The sequence below is a fragment of the Enoplosus armatus genome, chromosome 23 (assembly GCF_043641665.1).
Source record: "Enoplosus armatus isolate fEnoArm2 chromosome 23, fEnoArm2.hap1, whole genome shotgun sequence".
Taxonomy (NCBI): domain Eukaryota; kingdom Metazoa; phylum Chordata; class Actinopteri; order Centrarchiformes; family Enoplosidae; genus Enoplosus; species Enoplosus armatus.
The window spans coordinates 15,835,221-15,855,256 of record NC_092202.1 but is presented as its reverse complement, the minus strand read 5'-3'; the positions used below and the strand labels follow the sequence as shown (position 1 = coordinate 15,855,256).

At 46.0% G+C, this 20,036-nt stretch overlaps 1 protein-coding gene across 1 annotated transcript; it reads left to right on the top strand.

Annotated features, from left to right (window-relative positions):
• The first annotated feature begins 4,236 nt into the window (after positions 1–4,236).
• Positions 4,237–18,965, top strand: arsj (arylsulfatase family, member J). The gene is made up of 2 exons (XM_070929840.1): positions 4,237–4,547; positions 16,967–18,965. Exons 1-2 carry the CDS (start codon positions 4,237–4,239, stop codon positions 18,363–18,365), a joined length of 1,710 nt encoding a protein of 569 aa, XP_070785941.1. The 3' UTR covers positions 18,366–18,965.
• The last annotated feature ends 1,071 nt before the right edge of the window (positions 18,966–20,036 follow it).

Here is a 20,036-nt window from a genome sequence, read left to right as displayed (position 1 = left end):
TTGGGTCGGGACGTATAAACTATAATGCTGCTGCAGCTATTGTGCATCATTTTCTCTGTCTCTGTGCGGGGGTCACTTTTGATTGACTGGCGTTGCTCGGAAACACAATGTCTTGAAGCACACCGTACGGTATGGCCCACAGACGTTGATACGCAAGGCATTGTTTTTTTTCGACCTTTCCAGCAAATCAAAAGCGCCAGTCATCGAGCACAATCCAAACCATCTTCCCCTCACGGCAACCGGAGGTCCCATCACCTCAGCACTAGTGTGGGGGTGGGGGTGGGGTGGGGGGGGTACAGAGAGTAACATACAGTTGGTAATGTCAGACGTAACGTCGGAAGTCTTTGTAGTCACCAGCTTGTCCGGCCACTGCAGTAACCTAAGACAGTGTCACATAGCATAAAAAAATCAATCTCAACAATTATGTCTGGAATTGTATTAGGCTATCCATAAGCAGTTTGGGTACCCCCCCCCCCGCTAGATACTTTCCAACAATAAAGCATTTACAGCAGAGGATAACTATCAGGTATGCACCAAGAGGCCAGAGCATTACCTCTCAAAGAGTGTTCTGCCAATGTGTTTTCGAGCGTGGGTGGAGGGGTGGTTTGGCAGCAGTCTGTGCGGGGCACTTCTCCCCCCCTAACCCCCCACTGCTTTATGCAAGCCATCCAAAGAAACAAAGGATTTCTTGGAAACAGAGGGGAGGGGGGGGGTGCCTGGCATCCGTTGGCGTCCGAGCGCCTCTGGGATTTTTATTTTTATTTTTTTTTATGCTCGATGGCGCGCGCTCACAGGACAATTCCCGGGCCAGGCGCTTCATATCCTGTGCCACTGGCATCGCAACAGCGGGCGGTGTGGCGCGATGAGCGCTGACTTGGCGATGAGCTCACGCAGCTCCTTGAAGGATGTCAAGAGAGCCTGAGGTCACGGGCCGTGACGGCATTACTAAGGGAGTGCACCTCTCCCGACAGCGCCGAGGGCTCGAGTCGCGAATTGGATGCGACTCGATCTGCCGTCCCGGGAAAAGTTTGGAAGGGACTGAACACGTTTCATTCCAGCATGCGCCGTAGTGATTCATAGATCTGTGCGGATTCTGGTGACGTGTGCAGACATGCTGGAGACTCTCCTGCTCGCTGTTTGCTCTGGACCCTCCGATCTGTCAACTTTGTTTTTTCAACCAGATGTAATGTGTTCAGGTCCGAATGCCACTATGGTTGCTGTGTGTGTGTGTGTGTGTGTGTGTGTGTGTGTGTGTTTGTGCGTGCATGCATTTCCAGAACCTTGAGAGTCGTAGCATGCGAGGGTCTTTCACAGGCAGCACTGTACAGCCCCTCCCCCAGACACCTCCTGCCCAATTCAGGGGCTTACAGGTGGTCTCTGTATATAGCAGCCCAGGATCTCACTAAATGTGTGAAGCTATAGACGAGCATCATCTGTGAATCAACAAACACGTTAAGCCTAATATTTGGGAAGCCTGTTTTATACACCTCAGGCCTGCTCATGCTAGTTATTAGGCTAAATTTACCTTGAAAGCACAGGCTTCATGCATACCCGCAAACTCGTCACCTGTTTCGGTGGGGGGGGGGGGGGGGGGGGGGGGGTGTTACGGCCGGGTGGTGCAAGGACGAGGACTCGAATGCACGACTCGGACGCAAAAAAAAAAATGCAGCCTTTACTTGAAGCAGGCGAAGGCCGGTACGCAGGATGTCAGTCAAACTAGGCAGATGAGTCCAATGAACACAGGACACGAGGAAGATTGCCGGAGCGTTTCACGCCAAGGACGAAGACGAGCTGGCAAAAGAAGAGGGGAGCGCGCAGACTAAAAAACACCAAGGTGAGTGACTAATGAGGGCCGGGTGAAACTGATCAGGGGCGGGAACAGTTAACCAGGCCGGCAGGAAACACACAAGGGCAGGAAGTGAAGTGTCTGAAATGAGAGGACATTTTTTTCGGAAGCGACTTCACTTCAGTCACTTCAGTTCCTTTCGTTAGGTAGGCCTACATTGCCCTGTCATGCTCTCCCATAGACTGTATATATATATATATAAAGACAGATGACATGACAGCTCCCCAAAAGCGAAGGCAAAACATCTCCGTCGCCCCCCTGGTGGCTGGCTGCAGTACAGGGCTGTAAGCTCCGCCCCCTCCATGTTAGCGGATGGGTCGTGGGCCAAACTAAAGAATCAAAGTACACGTCAAATAAATTAGGTAGTTGTTATCACACTGACGTTTGGTTTTCATTAGTTATTTGATGCAATAAAAACGAGGAGAAACTTCCTGATTGACTGCGGTGTGCTCGCGATTGGGTCGGGTGGGTGTATGGGCGGGACCTCGATACCGCGGCTCCACATAATGAAGGAAAAGTTGACTTTAAAAATCATTATATTGACGCTTCCTTGTGCAGCGTTTCCTCGTCACTACCACTTTCCTGAAAAAGGAAAAAAAGAACTGTTCTAACAAAGCTACGTTTGCAGAATGTACCGGCTCATGGGAACCTCAGCCCCACGCGCCAGTCACCACCCTCCCCATGTACTTCTATTTCAACGGACGTGAAGGATGTGAAATATATCTCTCCCCCGCTCTGTTTTTTGTAATTTATGTGCCTTTTCTCCCAGGGGCCTGACAACATAAATCAAATGCCCGGGTTTCAGGGGTGCAAATCCAGAAAAGGAAAAAAGAAATTGCTGCAATGAAAACAGTCAGTCCCGCAGAAAGACAGCGGCCATGAGGTCTGCCAGCAAAATCTCTAATCTATTCAGTGCTGACACAGTGCAGTCAAGTGTTTTGAGATTGACGACCAGCGATAAAGACGATCAGAGAGAAATTAGCAGGCTTGGGATCTGGCCCCACACTCCATCCGCCGCTGCCTTCGAGTCATGTTGGAAAAAATCGCAGCATCGTGAACTTACAACTTTTAGTTCGGTATATGGATTGACATGTATATGTTTTGAGCTTGTAAACCCCCAGGGCTGTTAGCTTCCATCCAGGACACTTGAGCTCATGTCTTCTGTATGTTTTTGTGGACTTTGACAGCTGGCGGGAGTTCAATGAACAAAAGGACGGATATTTTACAGGCTGATTACAGCATTTTAATTGTAATTTTTATCACTCTTAGTTCCAGCTAAAATAAATACATACACTTCTCCATGTAGCCCCATTTGTGACCTCAGCACTTTGTAAGTTGCTTTTTGGATTCGGTCACATATCAGAACCTTAGGCAAATAAAAAATTTTTTTTTTTAATTATTATTCTTTTTGAATCAACTGTTATCCAGCGGCTGATTCGCATCTCCAAAAGGTATTTTCAAGATGTGGCGGGTGTCTGCTGTCTGCCTGGAGGTCACCGGGGCCACAGCCAATGTTTTAAAAGTGCTATTTCACAGAAGTATTGGATTTGCTCATTTTGGGCAAACAGTAGACGTCTTCTCAGAACATGAAAACATATGAACAGGTCTAAATAGGCTTTGGATTGTTCCCTCGTAGGATAATGCGAGGGTTGAGCCCTCCTGAAAGAAAGAAAAAAAATATTTTTTTTAATTGTAGACTAGTATGTATATATGTATGTAAAAGAAATGACAGCTGTGGGCCGCGTTATCTCCAGCTCAAGCCTAGAGTTGGGGGTTTTCGAGCTGCTCGTGAACGCATCGTCACACAGTGCCGTGCTGCTGGGAGCTGCAGAGGACGCACACATGGACCTGCCTCCTCCGAAACACATCCAGGGGGCGGGAGGGGGGCTTGCCTTCAGTCCTCAGTGTGCGCCTCGGTGTGACAGGATGGGGGACGTCCGCCGTGCACTCGCCGCCCCGGCTGCTTCACCGCTTCTCGGTACTTTGGAGGTTCTGCGGAACTTTTGACAACAGCCGCGCCGTCGGGGCGATGCGTTGAGGCCGGCTGCGGTGCGGTGTGCGTTTCTCAGCGGCTGTGCAGACACGCGCGCGAGCAGAGTTGTAAAAAAAGTGGGCACGGCGAGCTGCCCGGGAGGTGTTTTCGGTTTCCACGTGGACTCGCCGACACTGTTGTCGTTCCCACAAGCAAGCCGCCAAACTGTCAAGAGGAACTCGGGTGGTTGGAGGTGGGGGGAAAAAAGAAAAGAAAATTAAAAAGGACCGGACCGCTATGCGAAGCCGATTCCCGAGCGCCGCTGCTCCCCCCGAGCATGTGCAACACGTTACGGCCCGCCCGCACCGTCCCACCGGCCTGCAGTAACCGCGTCCTGGGGTGCGAGTCCGGCTGAGACATGCTGGTCTTGTGGGTCCCGGTGGGCTTGTTCCTCGGCTTCATCGTCTCGCGGACGTGGAGCGTTCAGTTGTCGTGGGAACACTGGGACGCCGAGCCGCGCAACCGGGGCAACGAGTTCGACAAGGCGAGCTCCCAGCCGCACATCGTTTTTATCCTGGTGGATGATCAGGGCTTCCGGGACGTTGGGTACCACGGCTCCGAGATCAAAACCCCGACCCTGGACCGGCTCGCGGCGCAGGGAGTCAAACTGGAGAATTATTACGTGCAGCCGCTCTGCAGCCCGTCCAGGAGCCAGCTCATGACCGGCAGGTACAGTGCACTAGTCCCCCACCTCTGGTCCTCTAACTGCCCATCTTTTATGGACTTCACTGGGTAGAATATCTTGCAAAGGGGTAAGTCCAGATCTTGGACCCCAAAGACAGCTGGAAGAGTAAGCCTACAGGTTGTCTTCCACCTCATGTGTGATCATCAGCTGGCATTAATACCTTGCATATATGTTATTTATGTGTCGGATGGTCAGATGGGGGTAAAACCCACAAAACCCTTTTTAAAGCTTCTACTTTTACAACATTATAGAGATGAAACAAAGAACACAATGATGAGCTCACTGAATAATGTCTGGCAATAATGTGAGCCGGGCGGGGCTCCACACACTTGCAAAGGATAAGTGGGCACAGATAATTGTTGTGTCCCTGCACTCACTTCTATGCAGCCTGAATGGAAGCCCCCAACTACTGGGTTCCGTTTGTCTGTCTGTCAATGCTAGTGGATATGCTGACATTGTCAATCACTTGGGGGGGCCAAAAATAAAGTAGTTTAGTCAGTGGTTCCCGACCTCTTTCCTCAAGGGACCCCTGTTTTGCCATGGTATATCCACTGATGCCCCCCCCCCGCCCCCAACCCATATACAGCCTACTTCTTTTGAAATACTAATACTAATAATAACAGCGCACAGAGCAGTTAACTATGCAATGGCCCTAAATAGCGAACTTAATAGCTACAAGGAAGTTTGTGTAAAACTAGCAATTTGTATAAAATTATCAATAGACTATCCTGTGGATATTGCAATGCATCGGACGATTTTGTCATTAGAAACGCGATTCTGTGTCCGTATTATGATTCTCCTTTAATTTCACTATCATACCTACGTTTTAATAGTCCAAGCAGCCGGGCTTTATAACAAACAAGTAAAGATATAAACGTCGAAAATAATCCTTAAATGTTGTTGTCGTCCTCCCAGGTATTAATTGAATGCATGTATATGTAGAAAAATTTGTACACCCTTAAAATCAAGAAGGAGCTTTGGTGAGGACCCCCAGGTTGGGAACCACAGGTTTAGATTATCTGGCTAAAACTGCTTTTGGTGGGCACAGTGTTGTCATAACCAAGATCCACGTTGTGATGAAGCGCCAGCTTTCCCCTCGCAGTGTCCAAAATGGGCCGCAGTCGGAGGGGGCTTGTCTGAAGTCGGCATTTAGTGTTTTTTGCTCGCAGCCGGGAGGATCTTCAGGAGATTATATCGCTTAAAAAAAAAACAACCTTTAGGTTGATGTCAAAGTTCATTCTTCACCTTGGAAACAGCAGTTCATATGGGGGGTCAGGTCATGCAGTAGCTGTACTGGAGCTTTTGATCTTACCATGATCTTCATCAGTGAATCAAATCTCCCTCGGCTTTCAAGCCAGCGTAGATCAGAGGACCTTTAAAGGGCTTTGATAAAATGGGAATTTGAGCATCCACAATCCCATTAACAACTGGTTTTACGTCCGCTGATGGTCAGTGGTGGTCCGGCCTTGTAGTTTGCTCACAGTCCAGCAGTTTTCCTCTTTGTGCACGCAGCTCCTGCGGGGCTTCTCCTCCGCCACCTCCTCCGCCATCTGTTCCGCTCCTTTAGCTAAAAAAAAAAGGAGGAGGCAGGGCGGTCCGAGAAAATAGCGAGAAAAGTGCAGCCACCTCTCTACAAGCTGCTCCGACCTGACTGGAGCGAAGGGCTCATGCTGACATCCATGTGGAAATGTTGCAGGGGAGGCTGGGTTTGAGTGCAACGTCGGAACATCAGCTGTCAGTGTCGGCTGGACGCCCGCCGAAGCTCTGAGAACAAAGTCTTTCTGGCACACTCGCGCAGACTTGTCAAGGCAAATATCAGACGCTTCATAAGAGCCCGATTCAGTTTTTTTTCCACAGGCTGTTGAAAGTGGCTACCATGGCAACCACCTGTATCAGAACCCAGCTGCCCACTGTAATCGAATTTTCTATGCTTGCTGAAGGTCTTTGCTATGGATCATTCGCTGAATATACTCAAGGGACCCCCCGAGTCCAAATGATACAACCTGCACATTATCACTCCAATAAACTATTTAGTATTTTTGGAGAAATCCTCCAAAAAGTGTGCAGTGGAAACTACAGTTTGCGGGATTGGGCCAACGTGGGTTGTTCAACCTGGCTTTTACATCCCGTCTAGTCGGACTCACCAGATGTAGTCTGCTGGGATAAATCTGGCGACTCTTTCGGTAGCCATTCTCCTCCCCTTCGGTTATCTGCGCGTTTTCAAAGTGCCCCGTCGCTACGTGAAATGACAACATCCCCATGACCACCTCCGAGCTAGGTAGCATTTTGACAAAGATTTGGATCGTCTGTGGTTTTAGCGGGTCACAGGAGCTCCTACGGAGCTAAAGTATAGGTAGGGCTTTGCCTCTAGGACACCAATGTTTGTCTTTTTTAGTGGTAAAAGTTGTGCAATCACACAAAGTCCATGTTTCTTTGGGATTTAACCATTTTAATGCCAGGGCTCCTCTCCCGAAATGCAAATGTTCAAAACAAAACAAGTCTGAAAGAGCCAAACCTTTCTCCAAGGTGTGGAGATAGGTCCGGCTATACGAGACTACACTGCACTAGTATAAACACAGGATCCTATAGTGACTATATAGTGTTTACAACAGGTTGAATATGAACCCGTAGTCACTACAACCTTATTTTTAGAGATGCAGGCCCCCGTGCCTGCAGCCTGTTACCTACAGATCACACTCTTCTAGATTACTACATTTGAAAGTGATCGTAAAAGTTAAAAGCTGTTGCGTCAAACTTTCACAAGGAGACCAAGGTCACCAGTCTATCACAAAGAAACCGTTACTACTTGATATTGTTTGCCCTAATTCTGTGGTTTTCTTGCAGATGAGTATGGATACGCGGTTGTGGAACCAGGACCAACAGTCTCTCAGTAATGATTTTGGTGATTTGCATGTCCAAGACGTCTTTTGGTTAAAAACAAGTTCACATTGGTCGAAACGTGAAACTTGTTAGATGTGGAGCACAGTAGTTCCTAACCTTTGGACCTTGTGACACTTTACAGCAAGGTTAAATAAACTGTTAGTGTAACAGAATGTTTATTTTTTTTATTTCCTATCTTGTTAATCATCTTGTGACCCCCCCCCCCCCCCCCTTTAGATTTATCCTGACAACCATTGATCATTGCAATTTCTAGTTTCACTTTGGAATATAGTGATTTAAATGCTTTTGAAGCAGCAAACATGGTTTTAGTCAAGGCATCTTTTGACCTGCAAATCACCAAACTAATACTTAATGGGCTGGTGTGGATGCTCAAATTTTGACCCACATGTCATTTGAATAGGGCCTGTTTTGAATGTTGTGGCAGTTGATTTGTGGGAGGTTGACGAGCGTTGACTGCCCACCCTGGCAAGCAGCAGAAAGACATATTGTACAGCCCTTAGTAAGTTGGCAAGAAGTAAACCATATGGGAGAATAGGGTCCATATTAAAATGGCTAGAGTTCCTTTAGTTTTTGGAAACTTGTTAAGCTATGACCTTTTTATGAATTGATAAGGTTACCAAAAACCAGGAGAAAGAAGACTATAAGGACTTTAAGGACAAGATTTATAGAAGCAGTTGTGTACAGCTGTTGTTGGAACCGCAGGCAAGCACTTTAACCTTCCAGTAACAGGACCTTGAGGAAAGATTTTTCAACACTGTCCGCCCCCTGGGAAACTCACAGCATCAGAAAAAAATTCAACCTGTCTGGTTTCCTTTAAGCTGCGCTGATGAGATTAGAGGCTTAAAGTCAGAGCTTTTCTTCAAGTTCCCACTGGTCTTTACCGATCAAGAGAGGTGGACTGCCAAAGGCGAGGGCAGAGGTTGCTCCACTGGGCAGCCCCTAAAACTGAAAAAATGCCAGACATTTTCGAGGAATGTGTACATGACACGGTGAGCCAGTATTTCCGAAAATCCTTTGTAACGCTTCTGGAGCGTCCAAGATTAATGTTCCAGAGCTTGAGAGCCGTGTCGACTTACCTGTCCAGACAAATCCAGCATGTAGACTTCCTGCCGTGTTCCATACATCATAAACACACCAGCTCTTGTATCAATAGCTGAATCTCTAACCTTTTGGACATATTGTCTTGACCCTTGGTCAGCTACACACCCGGGGGGAAAGATTGCAGTAAATACCAGCAAATTATAGCTGGTTTCCATTTACATTTCAAGGGTATCTGTACTGTACAGATCTTAATCTTGTCTCCATAGTCACCCCCCCCCACCCCCACCACCACCTTTTCCATTGGCCACAGGTGTTTAAGCTGCAGTCACTCATGTCAAGCCAAGACAAACCTGATTTTAAGACAGTCTTTTACATCGCTGAATGAGCTCCCGTCCATCAACAAACAAAAGATGAAGATGGCTCTCTGTCCCAGGGCAAAGAGGAGCTGGCCTCAAGCAAGGCTTCAATCCAAAAAGCTCTTCTCTCGTCTTTGAACACTGTGCTCTCATATTATAGCCCACTGGATTTGAATCTGGTCTGAACCACCAAGAGAGAGTGGGGTCGTTTATTTGCTCAAAGCAGCTCTTTTTCACTCGCTAGAATTCGGTCTCTTACTTATTCACACACTTTCCCATCTGTCCACACTTATCTCAAACTCGTCTTAGCCCCCTCAGTCACCCTTTTCTTGTTGTTTCAGTGATCTGTCACTGTTTCGCTTCCCTTCCTCACCCCACGCCGCTCTGTCCTGCAAACTCTGGGTTGCACAATGACGAACTGAGTAAGTAAACGTTTGGGGTGACAGATAAGCAAGGTTTCTGGAGGAGTCGGGGTTTGGATTTGTTGAAGAGGAAGTCTTGGAAAAAGAAGAACCGTCATTACCTGTAAGAGTAACCCTAAACTAAAATAGAGAACATAAGGAAGGAGCGAAACTTGCAAGAAATGAAGCGCCTGCCGAAAGGAAGAGCTAAGTGAGACGAACTGCTCCGGGGCTGACTTTGATTAAATGCAGAGCGCTGAGTTGAGGCGGCTTATTTGAACCATATGTGGGGAGGACGTGGAGCAGGAGTACAAGAGAAGGCCCCAGCCTGGGCAGCAGTGGCTGGAGAAGTGGCCAATGCACTTGTCTTATGGGACCTCAGCGATTGCCGGCGCTCTGTGATTTGAATTTAATGGCGTGTGTGATTTGTTGGCCTTGTGGCTCAGCGGTTGTGTAAATAAACCAGAGAGATAGCGTGATTATAGCAGCGTTTAAGATCATAACTCTGCTTTTTACCCCAGGACTGCAACAGCACCCTTTTGGCGTGATAAGCACAGGAATTGAGCAGCTGTCTGCTAGAAGTATTTCCCTGCCTGGACACGGCATGAGCCCATGCTTGATAAAGGATGCAGAGATACATGACCCCTGAGCTTTGGCCCCTGTGCTGTGGCTGCCTATTTATGCCCTTCTTGGAATTTTAAAGGACCTATAAATCACTCACATTGGACTTGTGGAGGGAAGGAGGGAAGATCTCCGGTGAGCAGTAGTTGCTGCAGTCATTATTTTAAGGCCTCATAAACACTAAAGACCTTGAACTGTCCTTCAGGTGCCCCAAAACCTGCAAAGTCAAGACCTCGTTCCCTTGTGAACCCCCTCGTATGTCAAAGAGAAAAACACACAGGGATACTTTGAAAGTCTTGAAAGCGCCTCCACCTTGTGCCGTTCTCCGTCAAGACCCTCGGGCTGGTTTGACTGATTTGTGGAGGGATCACAGGCTGCACTTAGCATGACATTCTCATTACACGGCTGTAACCTTTTGGTATGTGAACACCACCAAACCTGCAGGAGTTGTAGAAGCAGGGCTTTGGGCTCTTGAGGGGTTGAATCTTAAACGCACACACATGCATGTCTCAATACATCTGCGCACGTATGTGGTCTGTTCTTTTCCCCTTCTTGGTCGTACCATCCATTCTTTTCACTTCAGGTTCAACGAGACCCTTTTCCCTGAGTCCCGTTGCTCTCTTTGGCATGGATGCAAAAGTGCTTGACCAATAAAAATAAATGAAGTGAAGGGCAGAAGTGGAAAAATGATCCTTGTATAAATGGAATGAACACAAAAGGAGATTGAAGATAATGGAGCGTGTTACATCCAAAAGCAATTTTCTAGACATTTATGGTCTGGTAACAAGGCTAAATTCCCAATGTACTGTGTTTGTGGAAAGTCTGGAGAGATTACAGAGAACAAGATTTTACAAGTACTCATTTCATTGAGTTGATTATATATTATGTGGATTTTCTTCAACAAAATAATGGAGTAAACAAGCTTCTTTATATCTTTTTTTTGTCTTAAGAAACACATTCCCATGCCAGGCTTGATGGACTTCTTGTTGTTTTTTTACCCAGAAACACATGTTGCCGTTACTTCTTCCCTTCATTCCCATCCCTTTCTTAGTTCATTGCATTCAAATCTAATGAGTCGCCTAATGACAGACCAACAATGCCTCCTCTATCCCCCAGTGTGCATGGTTGTAGTTGGGTTTCAGAGCTCCCCCTGCGTGGACCACCAAGTGACAAGAAATCCGTCTCATCGCCATATGAAACCAAGACACTCTCTTGGCTCCCACCGGGGCCGGTGTGGTCTCATTTTGAATTCACTGGCCTGACCTCAAAGACTTGCAATGAATAGAGGTATCGAATTCGGAATAGTGCCGTATTATTATCTTGAGGAGTTAAACATTTTAAAGGTCCTGGGAACCAGCTTTGAAATCCGTGGGAATCATTGTTGCCAAGTCGTAAGCATTTCAATTTCCTAACTTGATTTCCAAAAGTTTTGGAGGCATCAAACCCAGATGGCATTTTGCACTTTAGCACATGATGATTCTCCCCAGAGAACAAACATCTCCATTAAAACATGTTTGTCCAGAGCGTCTCTCCGCCCACTGCAGCTGGAATTGAAACGCGCTGGCGACCAGGTGGGTCAGTGGTCAGGGTTTGCCCCAGGACATTTGTTTGTGGAGGTGGTAAGGGCTAAGATGTGACACTATGTCCTGCACAGGCACAGTCCGGGGGCGGCATGGTGGTGCAGTGGTTAGCACTGTCGCACGCAAGGCAGAGTGGGTAGAGCAGGTCGTCCTCTGGGTTGTGGTTATTTATAAGACCCATAGTCTCATGAATTCACCACACTTGTGCACAACCATTGGTAGTGTTCAATCATCGTCATCATCATCAACGTCAAATGTATGAAAGATAGCACTCGCATAGAGTGCAGTACAAAGAGTACAGAGTGCTTCATGATAAAATTATAAAAATGAAAAGAACGGGAAAGAAATGAAAACAGATGGATCAATGAAGATAAACAGTATTGGAGCAACATTGGCTTCAAAGTCTGATTATCCGGTCTGGGACAGTAAACAATTATGATTTTTATGACACCGATTGTGACATATTGCAAACCATTTCGTTGCGACCAGCAACCGCTCGCCGTCTGCAAGCACCTCACGTCTACAGCCACGCTAGCGGCTCTGTGGGGCTGCTCTGCGCTACGTGCTAACATAAGCGTGCTAAAATTCTCCCAGTAACAATGCTTGCATGCTGACGTTTAGCAGGGGCAATGTTTGATATGTTTACCGTCGCCTTGATTAAAATTTTGACCTGATGATGGCGCTAGATTAAATGTCAGAGGACCGTCAAAGTTATTATAGTTTCTGCTGAGGGGATGTGTTTACCACATTTCATGGCAATTTATCCAGTAAATGAGATATTTCACCGAAAACCACAAATTTTTTTCAATTAAATTTTATTTATATAGCGCAAAATCACAAACTAAAGTTATCTCATGACACTTTACATATAGCGCAGGTCTAGGCCGTACTTTATAATATTACACTGGGGAACAATTTGAAAAGAAATTTCTGTTGAGTTAGATTTTTATGCTGATAAAACTAAAATTGGCATGCTGATTCCAAAAGTGCAGTCAGTTTTTTTCTAGCACGTCAAGTTTTTTCTCCACAGCTTACCCTCCAGATAAGCAAAATTCCACTGATTAGCTGTAGTAAGACTTGCCAGCTGATTACGATTGGACTCATCTACAGCTACGTGGCAACTTGATTGTGCAGTCACAATTGAGACAGTGCGGTGAGAGGTGTGTACAGCTCCCAATAGGTCAGTACTATCACACACATATCTGTTAAGTACAGTATTTTTCATATTTTTTAAGAAAACGGGGATCCTATAGTTCAAAAACTTGACGTGATAGAGAAAAACTGAGATCAGTTTTGGATTCCGCACCCAAAAATTAGTTAAAAACAGCTGTCAGACCTAACTCAACAAAAATTGTGTTCCCCAGTGTTATTTACGGAGACCCAACAGTTCCCACCATGAGCAAGCACTTAGCTACAACCTGAGAAAGAGAAGGACACAGACAGACAGAGATGCACAGCAACATTAGTGATAATAACTATAATAATAATGATTATAATAATAGAAATATTACAAATAATAATTGTTGCAGTGGGAGCCCACAATCCATGGGAAAGCACAAAGAAACTCCGGGGAAGATATGAAGTTAGTAAGATGCATTGGTGGGACATGAATGTGTAAAGATGGAGAGGGAGTGGAGGAAGGCTCAGTGCATCATGGGAAGTCCCCCGGCAGTCTAGGTCTATAGCAGCATAACTTGGGGCTGGTCCAAGGCACACCTTAGCCAGCCCTTAACTATAAGCGTTATCAAAAAGCAAAGTTTTAAGCCTACTCTTAAAAGTAGAGAGTGTGTCTGCCTCCTGGACCCAAACTGGGAGCCGATTCCACAGGAGAGGAGCTTGATAGCTGAAGGTTCTGGCTGTCGTTCTACTTTTGGAGACTCTAGGAACCACAAGTAACCCTGCATTCTGGGAGCGCAGTGCTCCAGTGGGGTAATAGGGTACTACGAGCTCTTTCTCTAGACAAATGTTGTTGTGACGGAAAGAGGAAGAGTCAAGGAATCACCAAAGCCAGTAGGATTCATCCTCTGGGCACCGTGAATGTTTGTAGCAAATGGCATGGCAATCCATCCAAAAGTACCACCCATGGCTTGTTTCAGAAAACCGCCACAAGCTAGCCTGAAGTATGTGTCAGCTGCCCACATTGCCGTAATGTCTATTTTTATGTGGGAAATTGATCATATGCACATCTGGCCCCATAGGTTCATGTCAGTGACAGTCACTGTTTTTATACGTAGGAGACACATGTAGACCAACATCACAGTAATCGCAGTATCCTCCTGACAGACTAGTGCTGTGTTAGCCGGTTGAGGTGAATTGCTCTGGAGGGAAACCAATTAAATCACCAGAGTGCTCCAGAAATTCAATGAAAAAAATGAGCAGAGTTCAGTTTTTAGATGGTGACACTAAAGTCAGGGGTGTTGCCGTGAATTGTCACTACCTAAAATATCAAAAGAAGAAAACTGAAACAGAAGCATCTATGAAGTTGCTGAAATACAAGCTGATGGCCTAGCCAGCTGTGCTACATGCAGGGCAGTTGGAGTCTGTGATTTAATGGGGATATGTGTAGTGTTCACTGTATTGTTTTTGTTGAGTAGGCTTTGAGTTGTAAATCATTGAGTTTATTGCTATGTATGGAACATTGCTCACACCACACGGTGGTATAACCCCTGAGGGACTTGGGCACTCTCAGGGGGCAATGGAGGATTGCAAGGCTTGACCACCTTCTGGTTCTCCTCCAGCTGAATCCTCCTCTCTGGAAGCCTAAAACCAGACACTTATTTTCGCTCCCTTTCTCTGGTGACAGCTTGACTGTGCACCGCTAACCTCAGGAGGAGGTTTGAGGGAGGGTCAAAAGGGGGAAGACGGGGAAGAGGCATCTGGCAGCATCAGTTCCTTGTCTCCTGGGTGTGTTGCTTTCACTCAAAGCAGACGGGAGTGGGGAGTCAGACAGAAATGAAGTCAGAGCTCAAGTCCCAGCTGGGTTGCCTCGCTGTGGGCCAAGAACAGAGTCAGCCACAGTTTTAATTGATTTCATTCAAAGTTGCAGCAAGTAGTCTACTCAGTACTAGGGCTGGATATTCGTTGAAAAGGGCCAATTAGAGGTCTTCACAGGTCCAAAAATGTTTACCTGATGGAAAATGGATCCAAAACCTGTGGAAGACCTACCCAAAATGCGGTTGACCCAAGTAGACAGAACACCAACGCTGGCAGCCGCGTGATGAGCCACCAATTACTGAGCATCCGCGCTCCAAAAGAGCAGCAAACATCATTTTCCCTGCACCGCCTTGTCTAAACGCATCACATTAAACCAGCATTAAAGCTGATAGCGACTCCGCTTGGATCCCCATGGGATTAATCGTATTGACGCACAGACCAGGACAGAACAGGACCCTACCCAGGACCCAAATAGACAGAAAGGACAACATTTTTGAAGAATACGCGTATTCACATTCTTTCCCGGTCAGCTTAGCTTAGTTTAAAGACTGGAAACAGCCAGCCTGGCTTATTTGAAGGTAACAAAATCCGCCTGCCAGCACCACTAAAGTCAGTAATTAACAGTTTTTTTAATCGGTGCATAAAGTGGCCAAGAGGTAGCACAGCGCATAACCACAAATCATCCTTTTTACACCTCCAGTGTCAGCTAACGGACCTCGGTATCGATGTTCTCACTTAGCTACTGACAGAAAAGCCAATTGGCATACTTTCCCAAACGATTCCCTTTGATGTCATTTTGGCCCGGCCCAACTCGAGCTCCTGGTCGGGTCTCAGTTACAAGTGACCAAGTGGATGCGTGAAGACCTCTAGTGCCGATACTTATGCCAATAGTGCTTCAGTACCTTTACCGTGCAAACAAATCTTTGCCATTTCAGTACAGCAATTTTTTGCTGCTTAATTCTTGACTCTTGTCAATACTCGATGCCACAAGAACATTTTAGTCGGTACACAAGAAGCATTGATGTTCGATACCCAGCCCTGCTCAGTAACCAGTAAGCAATCGCTTTAGTTAAAGAGGCATTAAGTAATGTTTTTACAATATATAACACTGTAATGAAGGTGTTGTTTTTTATATATACTTTGTATATGTTTCTCCCGAAGCCGGTCATTGGTGACATTTGTAATCGTTGAGTAATTGATGATGTGGTGGTGTGGGAATGGGAGAGCCTTGAAACTCTGGTGGGTGGAGAGTGTTTGCTCTGAGTTGGAACTCGTCAACAATTATTATCAGCATTATTATTCAGCGGATACACTGAAATATTGTCACTTAGTGCTAAGTGGTTCCAAAAGTCGAGTAAATTATCCCAAATTCTGGACTGACTTAATCCTTCCTTTACTGCCAAAAGCACTTGAGCGTTTAGATGTGCAGTGAAAGGAATCAGAAAAAATTGTTTTAATATGACAAATTCCTCAATACTTCACTCACCAATAGTGCTGTGTTAGCTTGCTGCCGAGATGGCTGCCACAGCATCATTAGCTCCAGGTCCCAACTCTGTTTCCCGTCTGCTCTTGAGTGACAGGTCTTCTGTTTTTGCTCTGTGCCCCCTCCTTTCACTGAAATGTTAGACGTCAGTTGAACATTAAACTGCACTTAGTACTCTCCTGTCAGCTCAAATGTGTTTGCTTTGGACTGGGTCCATTGTAATTTAGATTGGACTGAATAATGTATCAGTGTGTAAATTCCAACACAAAGATTCTCTCTGTGACTGGACAACTGATTGCCTTCAAATGGTCCGTGAGAGGAGTCCTTTGTTCGGGGGGGGGGGGGGGGGGGGTCTAGTCTTTAGTTTAATAAACTTATATCGGCAGCATTTTCAGTGATTAGATTATTTTATTGAAATGTCATACAGTAGCATGTGAGCATTGTATAAATAAACTCATGCACCAGGGCCTGATTATCCTATCTGGACCAGTTTGCGAGGTAATTGTGCAACCCTTGACAGATTGAGCTAAGAATATAGAGGCGTTTCAGCGTTTTCGGAAACATAGCCAAGTCATGAATGTAATTAATGGCAGAAAGGAAAGTAAAGGCGTAATACCATACCAGCTGTAATGTCATGGATGACTGAGTCATCATGGCTTGGTGCTTCAATCCGTTACAGCAAATTCGCTCAATAGCATAAATGTTTCAAACAAAGAATACAAGAATTTCTGGCATTTCCTACTTTCCTTGAGTGCAATACATATATAGAGTGCAATACATCTATATACATATATATATGCATACATATACATTGTTATTGTATATATTTTTACTTTTGTTTTTCACTTAAATGTTGTAAATGTGTATATTTTTTTATTTGTTATTTTTTATATCTTATTTTTGTACATAGTCTCATTTCTAAATTTATGCTACTTTATACTCTTGAATGGGAGCACTGGTACTGTATAATTTACCCCTGGGGATCAATAAAGTATTTCTGATTCTGATTCTGATTTCAACAAAGTTACATTTTTCTTTAAAACGGTTAATGTCTCTGACGGGATGTTATGTGTTTTTATCTTGTAGGTATCAGATCCACACAGGCCTTCAGCACTCGATCATCCGAGCTACCCAGCCCAACTGCCTGCCCTTGGAAAATGTCACCCTGCCCCAGAAGCTCAAGCAAGCGGGCTACTCCACCCACATGGTGGGCAAGTGGCACCTGGGCTTCTACAAGCGTGGCTGCCTGCCCACCCAGCGTGGCTTCGACACGTTCTTTGGCTCCCTGCTAGGAAGTGGGGACTACTACAGTCACTATAAATGTGAAGGGCCCGGTATGTGTGGCTATGATCTGTATGAAGGGGAAGAGGCAGCATGGGAACAGGACCGAGGCTTGTACTCGACCGTGATGTTTACTCGAAAGGCTATCAACATTTTAGCCAATCACAACCCTCGTAGACAACCCTTGTTTCTCTACTTAGCCTATCAGGCGGTTCATTCCCCGCTGCAGGTTCCTGCCCGCTACCTCGAGCGCTACAAGGGCATTCCGAACTTGCATCGTCGTAAATATGCTGCCATGGTGTCCTGCCTGGACGAAGCTATCCACAACCTCACGTTAGCGCTAAAACGCTATGGTTATTATGACAACACAGTTATAGTGTACTCCTCAGATAATGGGGGCCAGCCATTAGCAGGTGGAAGCAACTGGCCCTTAAGGGGGAGTAAAGCCACCTACTGGGAAGGGGGGATTAGGGCAGTGGGCTTTGTTCACAGTCCCCTGTTGGTAAACAAAGGGACAAAATGTCGATCTTTGGTTCACATCACTGACTGGTTCCCCACACTGGTGACCCTGGGTGAAGGGACTTTGGACGAAGATCTAAATCTGGATGGGTACGATGTCTGGGAGGCTATCAGTGAAGGCCGCCCATCTCCTCGCCAGGACATTCTTCATAACATTGACCCAATTTACATCAAAGCCAAGAATGGTTCATGGAAGGCCGGGTACGGGTTATGGAACACAGCGATTCGGGCTGCACTTCGGGTGGGCCACTGGAAGCTCCTGACAGGTGTCCCCGGCTACAGCGACTGGGTGCCCCCACAGACTTTCTCCAACCAGCGGTTAACCAATCGCTGGCATAATGAGCGAGTCCGTTGGGACCGGGGTAAGTCCATCTGGCTGTTCAACATCACAGCCGACCCCTTCGAGAGAGTGGACCTGTCTCAGCGCTACCCTCACATAGTGAAGAAGATGCTAATGCGGCTAGCGCACTACAACAAGACTGCAGTGCCGGTACGCTACCCGGCTAAAGACCTGCGCTCTAACCCTCAGTACAATGGGGGCGTGTGGGGACCCTGGTACAAAGACGAGAGGGAGGAGCAAGAGGAGGATGAGAGACACAATAACTTGTTCACCAACCATCTTGGAAAAAGAAGATGGAAAAAGAAATCAAAGAACAGAAAGCTGAAAAGGAAGGTAGAAGAGTAGCCTACCCCATTTGTGAAAGACTTTGGTTGCCTTTTCTCAGGGATTGACACTTCTTGTTTCAGGATTGTCCTCCGTCAGACATTCTAACTCCAGTTAGTTTTAACTTGACTCCAGTATATACTGTATGAAAACCAATGCAGATGGACCTTTTGAAATGCCTCAAATATTACGAAAAAGATCCACTTGTTCAAACACTACTGTCATGCCCAGACACAACTAAGACCTCATGTTACTGTTCGGGGCATTTAAAGAATCTTTATTTTTCTAGATTGTTTTGCATGCTTGGAACTGTTGTCACCTTTTGGATTGTTCTGTAGATTCATGTTTCACTTAGAGTAGAAAGTAAATCTTCCTAGACCGTTGCCAGAAATGTTGGTGACAGAGAAATACAGTGAGACATAGTTCTATTATGTTGTCGATTGCAGCGATACACAGTATTGTGGAAACAGATGTAGGATTTATGTGACGTGTGAGTTGACGAGTACGTTTGGTTTTATAAGCACAGTCTGTCTGAACTTTAGAATAACGTTCCCTCTTTCAGATGATGTCTGGTCTGGCACCAGGCCAACCTGAATGTAAGACAAACCAACAAAATAAAAGCCCCAGACACAAAGCTCTTTGTCTCCTGCAATCTTTCAAGTTCTGTCTGGCTTGCATTTTATTACAGCCAGATCTCCTTGATTCTGAAGACAATAAGTACTCTTATAACTGGAAACGTTTTAACATCTCTTTCATATTTAGGAGCTGACACGCGGAACACTAAGTACATTTATGCGTGGAAAATACAGTGAAGTGGGATCTGACCGGTGATAAAAGACTGAATTGCTTTCTTGCGGTCCTTAAAAAGTGCCTGCCTCGTCAGTCGCAGTGTGCTGTTCGAGGCGTTGCAAATAAGGAGAAAAGAGACATGGAACTACATACATGGGGTGAACATGACCTACGTAATCTGTAAAACCATATTTTTCATATGCGCTGCTTGCTCGGCACCCATGTAAACGCTCCCGGAGCTCAAAATGTTGATGACTGACTTGAGATGCGAAATGCAAAATGAGTTTTTGCTAGCTGTAGATGGTTTTTGTGTACTTTGCAGTCCAATGGGCTATTTTAATGACACGACATGACTTTTAATGCACTGTACTCAACATTTATAGTCGCCTGTAAATGGAACATGTTCTGTATTGTTCTTGTTCTCTTCCCGAGCTTGTCTGTTTGTTTTGTTAATGAGCTAGCCACGCAGCTATTGTGCGAACAATGCAATGTGGCTCTGGTACAATCCAAGAGCTTGAAATGGTTTCCAAAAACACATGAAGGCAGGAGCTCCGGAGAGAGGGGGCTTTCCTCTGGAAAGAGAGCCCGGCTGCACTGCGCATCCCTCCCATCCACGCTAACTTGGATCCCCCTGCCTCTGCACCATACTTCAGAGCCAAGGTATGACCTCAGACCGCTCAGGCACTGACTCAACTTCCACTGCGGCATTTGTGTTAACAGCTCACGCTGATGTGAGGATGGCTCTCTCGATCCTTAACCTCTGTAAATCCAAAGCAGGAGAGGTTCTCCTGTACTGTACTGGTTCTCCTCAGCTCCTTCACGTTGATTTGTGTATACAGACCAGATTGTGCCCATGGGAACTGGAATTTACCTGGCTAAGCTTGGCTTAGCTCTCGACCGTAA

Bases quoted from the DNA above. Each gene is read 5' to 3' on its own strand.
- arsj (XM_070929840.1), top strand. From the start codon at position 4,237: ATGCTGGTCTTGTGGGTCCCGGTGGGCTTGTTCCTCGGCTTCATCGTC. The intron at 4,548-16,966 runs GTACAGTGCACT...TTTATCTTGTAG, and splicing joins AGCCAGCTCATGACCGGCAG to GTATCAGATCCACACAGGCC.